At 41.7% G+C, this 12,329-nt stretch overlaps 1 protein-coding gene across 1 annotated transcript; it reads right to left on the reverse strand.

The window, feature by feature from the left end:
• Positions 1–401: 401 nt before the first annotated feature.
• klf15 (Kruppel like factor 15) lies at positions 402–12,090 on the reverse strand. Its single transcript, XM_082533588.1, has 3 exons — positions 11,697–12,090; positions 8,275–9,736; positions 402–2,147 (listed from the first exon to the last, which is right to left on the reverse strand). Exons 2-3 carry the CDS (start codon positions 9,519–9,521, stop codon positions 1,979–1,981), a joined length of 1,416 nt encoding a protein of 471 aa, XP_082389714.1. The 5' UTR covers positions 9,522–9,736; positions 11,697–12,090; the 3' UTR covers positions 402–1,978.
• Positions 12,091–12,329: the final 239 nt, after the last annotated feature.

Genomic DNA, 12,329 nt, shown 5'->3' on the forward strand with positions numbered 1-12,329 from the left:
GCCAAAATAAATATACCAACACTGCCAGGTGTATGTCACCACTGGTTCAGTACGGTTAGAAGGAACAGCTAAACGAGTCACCAGAAATATACAAAGAATATAGAAAAAGCATTAAAATATATTTGTATCTTTTTATTGACTTGCAGGAACAAGATGAAATTTACCTCTGCCTTACACTTCCCATAATGCTTTGGGGGTATACTTATAAAGTAAGGCGTTGAAGTCACAGATTTAGATGTACGACAGGAAACTTGGAAAAGAATCCGTCCTGAATTTTCATCTCAGTTTCAGTTTCACAATTAGTATATTTACCTGGATGTGTGTGTTTGCAGAAATAGCACCGTTCTCTCCTGAAGTAATAAACACAGCAATACACAGCAAAAAAAACAACAATACATGACTGATTCTTTTCACTTTTATTTGTAAATGCATCTTGGATAGAACAAAGGAAAAATATATAATATATCCATATGTACTGAAATGTTATGTACACATTTAGGGTTGAAAACTATAAATCATCAGAATAGTCTCTGTGTGTTTCCTGGATGCAGCGATGTGCGCGCCTGTATATTTACATACATTCATAGGATGCGATAAAACGCCTGTGCTGACACAAGCATTAAAAATTCAAAATTGAATAAAAGGAATGATGTACAATGTTGTGTACCCCTGCATGTTGTCACTATACAGACATGAATTATACATGGACGGCATAGTCGCACCCCTACGGGCTGTTGTACACACAGCAAATAATGTTCGAGAGAAATAAAAACATTCAAAAATTTGGGGACGTTGCCACCACATTCTCCAGCTCATGGCAGGTCAGCACCATGGTGTGTGGGAATTCATTCATCCCCTCAAGGTAAGATACTCGCTGGCTGAGGTGGAAGGCCGTCAGGGCGTTTCGAGTAACAGATAAAGCAGAGTCGAGGCAGAAATTGTGTCATCAGCAAAGTAATAGATCAGGTAAAACTAGCAGATGTAGGCAACAATTTTAGTTCAGGGCCCTGTTGTGAACAGTCAAACAGCACATTGCAATGAGAAGCTTGATTTCCAGAACAATGTCACGCTCCAACAATGATTTTGTTTTTGTTACAGTAAGGCTTAAACTATGATACAAACAGAAGACCAGGAAGCAGGTAGACATGACTTGGCTTAAAATTCAACAAATAACATTTAACACTGATCAGAAGGCCAGTTTTAACAATCACTGTGCACTTAACCTTTGAGTTTGTCACTTTTTAGCTCTCCTCTTTACATCAGTTTACAAAGTTCCTGTAAAAAGTAAGAGGAGTCCTGATAGCTTATCATGTTTTATTCCTTTTGTTATGCAATCAGTAGTTCATGTCCACGTCAGTAAAACAGTTCCCTCATTGTGTTTCAGACACAAGCTGAATAGAAAGTTATCCACAGTTATTAGTCAATTAACAGTGGTGCAAGGCAGCAAAAACAACAGGACAAAACCTTGAGAGAAAGCGCTCTGGACCCAAGGAAAAGTAACTACGACTCGGGTAGTAGCTGATGAGGATCCAAGTGAGTTTCACTTCTGAAACATTGCATAAATTTAACATGTCTGAGACATTAGCAGCTTTCAGGAAAATAAATGGCAGCTCCTGTATCCAGTTAGAATGGAAATGCAAGGCTATTACCAAACGTATCACATAATCCAGACTGAACCGAAATAAGCTTATCTTATTTTCTTCTCAGGCAGGTGATAAGAACAGTGCACAACCGACCAAAGCACCGACATCAACCTTCAGCTGATTACAGACAGGATGGTAAGCGTGTTGGTTTCTTACAATAACAATCCCAGACCACTCTAACGCCAACTGAGGTTTGCTTCAACTCACATGTTCCAGATGATTTGCTGATGACACGACAAAAAAAAAGGGGGGGAAAGAATTTTAAAAAGTACTGATATAGTACGAGGGTGTTCCAAGGATTCCCAGTGATCCCAGTAATCTCAGCAGGTGGAGCATCAGTTTGCTGAGCGGACTGTCCGACTGCTTCGAGGAAAACGGTGGACTTTGATGTGTTTTGACAGATGGTCACTGCGGGCGAATTTCTTCTCACATACAGGACACTGGTAGGGCTTAACCCCCGAATGGGACCGCCGGTGACGCGACAGCTCATCTGAACGTGAGAACCTGAAAGAAGAACAGAAATGTTTCAGAATTCAACAAAGGCAAACCGAGAGAGGTGGCGGTGCGTGCACAGGTCACAAATCTGGTGACCTTAGACTTCACTTTTCTTAACTGTCTGGAAATGTCTTGAACAATTTTGCACTAGTTTGCTTTACAGGTGTGGCTGTTTCCTACAAAATTAGATTGTGTGCAGTGAACTTGCATGTATATACGTGCACTATCATGTGAGTGCAGGGTGTATAAAAGGAGATCAGTAAAGTAACACCATATATATTTTGTGACAATAAATAACAGAACAGAAATCAGCTTCCTTCTCAGTAAGTTCCTCATCCCATGAACAGATTTCAACACAGTCTTGGACAGCAGCTGGCAGCCTTATTCTACTCTGCAGCCTCAGAAAACTGCTCTCCACCTGCTGCGGGTTATGATTAAGACCATGAGACAGCTGAATAAGACTGAGGACCAACCTGACAAACCTGCCTCGATTGGTTTTCCAGTGAGCTCCAGTGGGAGCTGACTCTTAACCCTCTCAAGGCAGGCGTTGCCGATTTGCAACAGTTAAAAACTAACAACTTGATTACCGCACATACTTTTTTATGAGGTTTTTTTACTCAGAAGTACCACTGCAGGACTTGGTTGTGCATTAGCAACAAAAAGCTTTATTTGAGCCTGAGAGGGTTGAAACACAATGAGTGAAGGGATTGTTCAGCTCTAAATGAATGGGCCCGTTGTCTTTGACAGTTAAAAAAAAAACAATAAATCACAAAATATGTTTGTTGTCAAAAGACCAGGACAGTCTGTCCAGGTCTGTGTATGGGTTTGTTTCAGCCGCGTGTGGTTTCAGGGAAATCCTGCCTCGCTTTTGTCTACCTAGTTGCATAATTCACCCAGACCTGTTGTTCTCTTTTTGATGGAACTCGGTATGCTTGGCAGCTCTGAACAAAAAGAAACACTTGCAAGGCACACAACATAAATATATCTGAATGAGCATGGATATTTCAAGGCACGAAATTTAAAAACGATATATAACGCCCTTGTCTCTTACCTTGTACTTCTGGAAACTACCTAAGTTAGAAACTTGTTTTTGCCAATCCCAAGATTTTTACTGCAACTGCATCATTATCTGGTCACAAGCAAGAATGCTTCAAATGCTGATGCTTCAACTCATTTCCTTCTTACTCATTTGGACAAACAGAAACTTGGCTGGAGTCATGAGGATGACAGCTCCAGGGTTTCTTCCCAGCACCCTAGTTCTCTGAAACTGACTGTCCCCAGCTGGGCTCTGCCTCCCAGATGTTACTCTGGTGACTTGACAGCATGATGAATTGGTACACTTGTGCCCTATAATTAAGGAGCAACATTTAAAAAGCTAGACTAAAATGCAATCTACCCTCTATGCTTGGCAGGCACAAGAAGCTTAGAGCTTAAAAATGATGCTGCACACATGTAAGTTAGATTGCATGCAACACCTGACAGCAGTTTAAGAAACTGGACCCTGCCAATGAAACCCTTCCAAGCCCAACCACAGCATCTAGCCAGTTAAAAACTCTTTGAAACAAGTAGATAAAGTCCACACTGTGACTTATGTAATTGACTAGTTACTGAGCAGAAGTGTCTGCCGAGTCCCCGACAGAGACCAGCAGACTCACAGCAAAACTCAAACTCTATGTGTAGGATAGACGGTGTGTAGATACTTATCTTCTCTGTAATGTTCAAACTTTTTTGTTTTTTGCCATCGTTATATCTGGAGTTTAGTTTATGAATTAAGTGTGCTCAATCAAATATACTGTGCCACTCATATTGTACATGACCAAAGTTTTAAATGGGTATAAATAATCTTAGTGGACAAAAAGCTAGAATACACACTTTGTTTAGCTTTCTACACTTGGATCTGTAGGATCTCACTGACATATCCCTAAAAATTTACTCTCAGGAAAACAGCTATGGCACAGAAGGCCCAAGCACCTGCTGTTTGTTCGGAGCAGCCAATCAGTTGTCTTAAAAGGAATGACAGGTGCAGTCATGCAAAGTTATTCTAGCAGTGACAAAGAATAAAAACATAAAGATGAATATAACCAATCCGAACCTCTAAACCACGACTAACCACGTGCCTGACACAGAAATAAAAATGGTTTTCAAAGTTGAACACACTGACTACTGTACCAGCTCAAAATCAGATATTCCAACAAGACAAAGTTAAGGTTAGGGTTATAAATATCAGCATTGCCTCATAATTTCACAATCAAGGCACGAGTAATCCCTAGTGTAGTGGCAGACAGTGTCTTCATCGCAGGGCTGGTTGTGTGGATGATATTTGATACATGAACAGAGCCCAAAGTCTGAATCTAATTTTATCATATAATATCCTTCAATAAACCACGTGCACCCAAATCTGATCAGCAAACAGTTTTACATGGCGTGCATAGATGAAACACTATCGCTCTGACATTCCAACATCTGGTTCGGATCTGTTGCTCTGTGAGAGAGCATCAGAGAAACAGTGACAGGATTTCTAATGTTGTGTCCATTTTTTTTTGCCTGCAATGAACTTTGGTTTTATTTCAGCTTGTAGTTACTCTTCTTTAGAGCAAACAACATCTATATTTGTCATACTTGAACTAAACTGCAGTAGAAAGAAATAAAAGATTGGGTTAAGACATTTGTGAGAAAGGGAAACAATTAAAAGCAGCCCTCTACAGTCTGTTTCCTTCTAACCTTGAATTAGAGGGCTGCACAGTATCCAGCCAAGTGTTTATCCAACTATGTTCCTCCAGCACTGACTCAAATTGAAAAGAACACAAATAATTTTGGGAAAAATCATTCTATTGTCTAACTCAGCCAGAAAACAGACACCTGGATCCTTCTCGTAAAGAGAATTTCTGTATTATGTCTTCGTTTCTGGCCCAGTGTTAGGAATCAGTATTTTAATGCCAAACCCATGCCTGGCACACACTGTACTGAACAGCTGTGTCTGTGGCTGACCTAACCTTTTGGAGCCTTGTGTTGTTAATCAGGTTCCAGATCACTAGTGAAAACTTTCTTTTATTTTGAATCAAATCTCACAGCTAACTTTACCACAAAAACCCTACTCAGCCAATGAGATAAAGATTATGCACTGCTTGTCTGACGTCATTTGTTTTGAGGCATATTCATGAATGTAATTATTGAATGCAGGGATGAACAGAGGCATGTTAAGATGACATCACGACCTACTAATAACTCACCTTACCTCCTTAACTCCACCAGGTCTCTAGCGATCCTTTTAAGAGAGTTAGGGTTGGGTGCATTTTAGCTACACTAGTAGTAGTTTAAGAAACCAGCAGATGTTACCTTTGAAGTCTCTCGTATGCAATTTGGTTTCACAGTTTTTGCGTTACAAAAACAGGGTGAACCTTATCTGAATTCTTTACACTGTAAACGTAGTTATATCTAGAGTGACCGTGTTATACACTGTACTGCATTCATTTGTTCTTTTAACCGTTCTCCCTGTTCCTCCTAGTCCATATGAGGAACCCTGCCTGATACCCGCTCTTCCCTTTCATGCAGTGTGCAGCCTGGACGTTCCTAACCCACAGTCATGGTAACTATTCAACACTTTGTCTTTGTTCACTTCCTCACTGCTGCTCCCTTCAAGTGACTGTGTGCAAAACTCGTTTTTTCTCCCACCGTCTTGACAACAGTTAAGCTAACAATATAAGCAACATGTTTTTCCCGTTTTTCTCTTAAAATCGTAGTCTTTGCGTCTCGGCTCAATCAGCAGCTACTTTAATAATTTTCCCAACCTGCCCCCCTCACCCTTTGGGAGGCCCCCTCATTTATCCCAACACATACAGTGGGTTTCACACACACTGGTTTTCTCTTTTTTTCTCTGAAACACACACACACACAAACACACACACACACTTTCATCCTAACTAGATCCTGCCTTTTGTGTACAGACAAGAGCCCTTTGTTAGCTGGGACACACTGCCTGGATTACTACTGCACAAATTTCTGCAGCTCATGTATCAGGACACAGCAGTCCCGCTGTAGGGTACATGCCTGGTGGCATGTTGCCAGGTTGGGAATACCACAATACAAAGCTTTTAGGAGATATTATTTATTGCCTGCTACCTGCATGCTTTGAGTTTGTGAGTGACTGCATGTTATCTCCTGAAAGACTGGTTCTTGTACGTCAAATTATGTAAAAACACACTGGTTGGAGTATTTTTTATTTACTGTTCATTCTTTTCAAAGGCAAAAGATGCTATGACCAAATTTGAAGAGGCTCTGCTTCTGACCTGTCCAAATATTTTACCCAGTTTTTGTTTATCGTTGCCGGCTGTAAGTTCAGTCTAGCGTCAGTGTTCTACATGGTCAACATGCTTTTTAAATCTTTTCCTGGGAAGTCCTTACTGGAAAAGATATTTTGGATTTGTAAAAATTACATATTTGAAAACATGTCATCTAATTCAAACACATTTTAACAAATCCAAAGTGCAGATTTTCAATTCAGTCCAAAGTCAATATGACATCAACCTGATCTGACAGAAATATGTGAAATGACCACAACTTCTTTTATGTGTTGTTATTATATGGCTACACCACAGAAACTGTTCCACTGGAGTGTTACTTGGGACTACACTGTGGTGAGTACAGCACTCTTGCATTGAGGCAAAAACACTCTGAGTTTATGTGTGTATGTTCTCTTTGTCTGTGTGGCTTTTGTCCAGGAAATCGTAGTCCCACAATACAAAGACACACATATTGGGTTAACTGGTGACTCTAAATTGGCTGTAGTTGTGGCTACATGGTACATAAAGAGCTTAACCCTCTGAGATCTGAGTCATCATTAGTGGCAACTTCCACTTCCAATACTTTTCTAAAAATATTAAAAAGTCAGTTTTGCCGACGGACGGACGGACGGACGGACGGACGGACGGACGGACAGACAGACAGATAGATAGATAGATAGATAGATAGATAGATAGATAGATAGATAGATAGATAGATAGATAGATAGATAGATAGATAGGCAAGAATATGTTATTCACTATCAACGTTTAAAGAAAAGCTTTTCAAGATAGTGGCAGAACTATTTTTTTTAAGTTAAAACATGTCTGTTTTCCATCCGTTCTGGGTCCTTTTTGGAGCTACTGATTAAAAAGTACAAAAGTTCATTTTACTCATGGGACATAAAGTCAGTGTTGTACTCTTCACTAGCTTAAGGTCAGCCTGAACATCCCACCTGATGTCCTCAGGAAACAGGCCAGCTTAGCTCTGCCAACTCTGAACAGGAGTCAAACTCCATCACATTCACACAAACAGACTTCCACGTTAATAAAAGCAAAAAGACACTTTACTTTAATTAGCAAAGTAATTGCCTACTGATGAAGACATCCACCTTCTTCCTCTGCCATTAAACACAGCAGGTTCTAAATTAACTCTTGCTGTTTTATACTGAAAAAACACAAACACACACACACACACACTCATGCTGCCCCAGCAACTGCACAGCTGTCAGGTCTCAACAGGAGGCATCCATGTTGTGACCATGTGACTCCAGTCCACATGCACTGTGACAGATTTAGTTTACATCCACAGAAAAAAAGACACCATGGTTATTCTTACCCAACTTGGATATCTCTGTGGTGCCACCACCTCACATCACTCCAATTAGCACTTGCTAGACTGCAAGGCAGCTACTAACAGCTCTTCAGCTTAATGGGTTAGTGAAAAGGAAAAAACCACAGGATGGCATCTTTTGCTTTACTGTTACAAACTGAATTAGACTGAATGTGAAATGTAACATAATCTACTTTTTAAGAAATGCCCCTTTTAATTTTTGTCTAAACCTAAAACACTAATATTAGATTGTGGATTTTGGGGGTTTAAGTTACTTGGACTCTGCACCACACATGATGAACAGGGATATGTCCGACTGACAAAAAATTACTGCAGCTAGGCCAGTAATGAAATCATGCAGATGCCTGCTACAGCCTGCTGTTATTGCTGTGTTAACAAACAAACCTTTACACAGGTTACACTTAATCACTCGTATATATGAGTCAATCTTTGAATCTAGTCTGCTAAGAAAACATACTAAACATACTATGTTATATGTAAGAGCATTCGGTTCCTCGGTACCCACCTCCATCCGCAGCCCTGCCAGTTGCAGGCAAAAGGCTTCTCCCCTGTGTGCCTCCTCAGGTGGGCCTTCAGGTGGCTGCTCTTGGTGTACATCTTGGTGCAGCCAGGAAAAGAGCATTTGTGCATTTTGATGAGATCCGCCACTGTGTTCTTCTGGAATTTTTGTCCGCCAACAAGGATTCCTGATGCCTGGCTAGTAGAGCTGTCCCCGAGCCCAAGAGGTTTGGCTGCAATTGGGACTGGAGCGATTCGTACAAACTTTGAGGAGACGTTAAGGCTGGGGGAGGGCAGGATGTGGGGCACAAGGGCAAAAGTTTGACCTTGGATGTTGACCAGTAGCTGTGCAATTTTGATGTCTGAGGCTGGGGCAGGCTGTGGGGGATGGGCTGCTGGAGTAAGTGGTGGCACTGTAGGCTCCTGCTTGATCTGTATAGGCTGGATTTGCAGAATGACCGGCATTCCATTACCATTTGTGTCGCTGTCTGAAGATGAAGGTTTGTTAGTGGATTCCTTCTTGGCCCCTGTGCTGGACTCCTGTGTGGGGTTAATTCTTGTGGTTTTGGTGTCACTAGACGCAACAGCCACCAGACCTGCAGTGCCGACAGTGGGAACAGTTTGGTCAGAATACTTTGCCTCTGGCTCTACTTTAGGCTCAGGGGAGGCCTCTACGCACCACTCCAGGCCAACTTCTAGACCAAAAGACTCCTGCGTTACTCCCAACTCTGGGCAATCCTCTCGGATCTCCTGTTTCATTGTCACCACGTCCATGTTCTCCTCCAGGAATTCTTCTATCTCTTCCAGCGTGGGCTGGAAACACCCTACAAGCTGTTCTTTTAGCTCACCATGGGTCCAGGTGAAGAAGTCAAAATTTTCCTCCTTTACTTGCTCACGTTTGAACGGCTCTTCTTTCCGTGAATCCCACAGCAAAGTGGATAATGGCATAGGATCCACGGATTCTGTGGTAACGCTGTTGGCACTCCCTAAGGAGGCCTGAGACAGCAGGTGGTCCAGCATACTGTCCTGACTTTCAGCACTAGAGCTGCTACCATAGCTGGAGCTCAGCACCTGGGAGTCTGGGCTGGAGCAGGAACGAGGACTGGATGAGTCGCTCAGGTCCTCCTCCGAAAATGGTGACGGCATAACCTGGTAGGAGCCCAAGTCCTTGACCATGTCAGATTGCTGGCAGGCCACTGGAGCACTGCTGTAAAGAAGAAAAGTGTCTTCACTCACAAAGGAGTTATCTACCATCCCTGGATACTGCCAAACCACTGTCTCTTTCTGGACTCAGAGTCTGTGTTTAGGGATGACTTGCAAGAGAATTATTCCTTCTGCTGGTGGAGAAGACCAAATATACCCAGGTCACAAAGGTCACACTTCTCACGGATGAGATACCAAAAACACCTGGTGTTAGCGCTGGAGAAAGACGCTCGCAATCCAAGGTCTCCGGACAGGAAACAGTATGTCTAAAAGAATAAACAGAGATGATGACAAGTCGGTTAATCTCCATGCCACAAGCAGCTGCTGCACATTTGACAAAGCCTGAAAGCATACCATTATATATAAACAAACAAAAACTGCAAACAAATATATGCATACACAGTGTGTCCATGTCTTCATTGTTAAAGAAGTCCCTAAACTGTATCAATGCTGCATAATTGTGTTACCTTCTTAAAATGATTCATTTTATTAGGTTTGAGTGCAGAAACAACAAGTGCATGAAAAACACTCAGGGTCATTTTTGACTCTGAAAGAGTTCTGATGAGTTCATAAACTCATAAGCCATTTTTTTTTAGTTCTGCTAACTTCTTTGGGTTTGTTTGGTTTCTTTTGAAAAGATGAATTGATAAAAAGTAATGTTGGAGGGCTTAACTACTAAGTTAGTGTTCTCCCTGTGTTGTACATTGGCTATAACCATTTTAAAACACCCATATTTTGTCAAGAATCCACATACACTAATAGAGGAGCCCAATTTTCTATGCCAGTGTGCAAGCGTTAAAGGATGTTACATATTATTAGCCCGGTTTATTTTTCTACCACACAAAATTTGTGTAAATGTAAATGATCCCTGCAGTTCATCAAAAATTGCAGCTGGATTTGAAGTAGTGTGCTATGACCTTTGATAGCAATACTGTACTTACAACATTTGTTTCAAAATCTGTTTTAAAAAAAGTGTCAATCTCAGCCAACTTTGGAGGCCCTGATCTTTTAATGTTTAAACTAGTCACAAAGGTTTGGACTTTATCTGCCTGAATCTCTGCTTCAATATCTTTCGTGTAATTCACACAATCACAGGGTTTTTATTTTTCCCAATTTAAGGCTTTTCCCATTTTAAACATGTAAATATTTGAATTTTTAAACATTGCTTAAGTTCGGGTTCTTTTATGTCTAACCATCGCTATGCTGTTTACAGGAACAAATCTCAAGTTTTAGATACACTCTCATGATATCTTAACAGAGCTATGGTTCAATGACATACCTTAACTGAGGCTGGTTTCTGTATCTGTATCTGATCTATGTTTACAAGTCAGCTGGCTGTACTTTCTTTACATGTGTCCAGATCAGAGTGATAGTATGCAGTATGAGTTCACATTATCATAGTTTTACAATGTGCTAGTGTAGTCTTCATAAATAGGCTATTTTCCTGGAACGAGGAGCGTCGGTCATACTCTCTTTCCCCTCTCCCTGCCTCCACTATTTGCCCTCCCTTTTTAGGGGCCCCTGTATGGTCTGAATGAACGAGGATGAACCCGGACCAGCGAGAGAGAGAGAGGGAGGGAGAGAGAGAGAGAACATTATCCTGAAACGCCGCAGGGGGCAGCCAGGAGCAGCGTGGGTTCCTCCTCTGAATGCGTAAATCACCTGTTCGGCGTGTTTACGGGACGATAAAGGATCAGTAAATCAGTCACAGCGCAAAAGCATTCTTTTAGATTTAAGTTGTTGCATTTATATTCACAAAATGTTGTCGCCTTACATGCAACATTTCAAGGCTATATTTTGTAATCATATGTTAAAATTGTAATTATGGCTGATGGTTTTTTCTCCTTATTTGTACTTGCTTAATAATTATATCGGCATGTGTAACCATTAACTCTTCCACGCCATCGGGTTTCAGACAGCAGTGACTCTCAGGCGCAGCTGAAAATGGGACAGCAAAACTCATTCAGATTCCATTCACTTACACTCTGGTGTCAAACTGATTAAACTGTGAACCCTGAAAGTCCTCCGTATACATATGTGTGCTTTGTTTTTCCCGAGTGTCCCTCTCTGCGGCGCATTACGCATGAGTAGGCACGCGTCTCCGCTCTCAACGTAAACATGTTTTCATCCTGCCTGCTGCTGCAGCATATGGCACGGAAGGGAAACGCGTCCTGCACGCTCTGAGAGACCTGGGGGAAAAGAAAGAGAGAAAAACTCCGATCTTACCTCGATCGTGCAACCAGAATATAATCCCAGAGCAAAATACGCGAGGAGGATGTGTTTTATCCGTTGCATTCGACGAGCCACAGTTTGCCCTTGAGGTTCTCCATGCAGCAGCAGCAGCAGAGGAAGAGTTCAGACTGGACTGAGTGCTGACTGAGTTGTACTATGGAGCCGTCACATGACTGCCAGGGTACCTTACAGCCTCAGCGTAGTGAGAAACGAGAGGATGTCGCTGAAGGCTCGTCCCCGCTCTGTAGTCTCATTGGTTGGTTTTTGCAGGGATGGAGGCGGGTTGTCCGGTCTGTCACTCCGTTGATCTGCTGCGTGGAATAACATGTGGGACTGTTGTTCAGGCAGGGAGCAGAGTGGTACCTTGTCATGATGAATAACTACTGGAGGGTCGGCATTCAGGGATCCAAGATGGAGGCGTAATGCGCCTTACAACCTTTGATTGGCTGAAATGGATTTTACTTTAAAAAAATAATCTTTATTTATTAAGAAGGACAGGAGATCAGTTTCATTAGGCCAGTTCTAGTGGAACTGATGTGAAAAGTTTTGAGATAACTGCAAGATAATTGCATTTTCAAATTAATTTCTAAGTTGACTTAGTATTTCTCAATAAGGTCGATCAAATGG

The sequence above is a fragment of the Aulonocara stuartgranti genome (genome assembly GCF_965226115.1).
Source record: "Aulonocara stuartgranti genome assembly, chromosome: 5".
Taxonomy (NCBI): Eukaryota; Metazoa; Chordata; class Actinopteri; order Cichliformes; family Cichlidae; genus Aulonocara; species Aulonocara stuartgranti.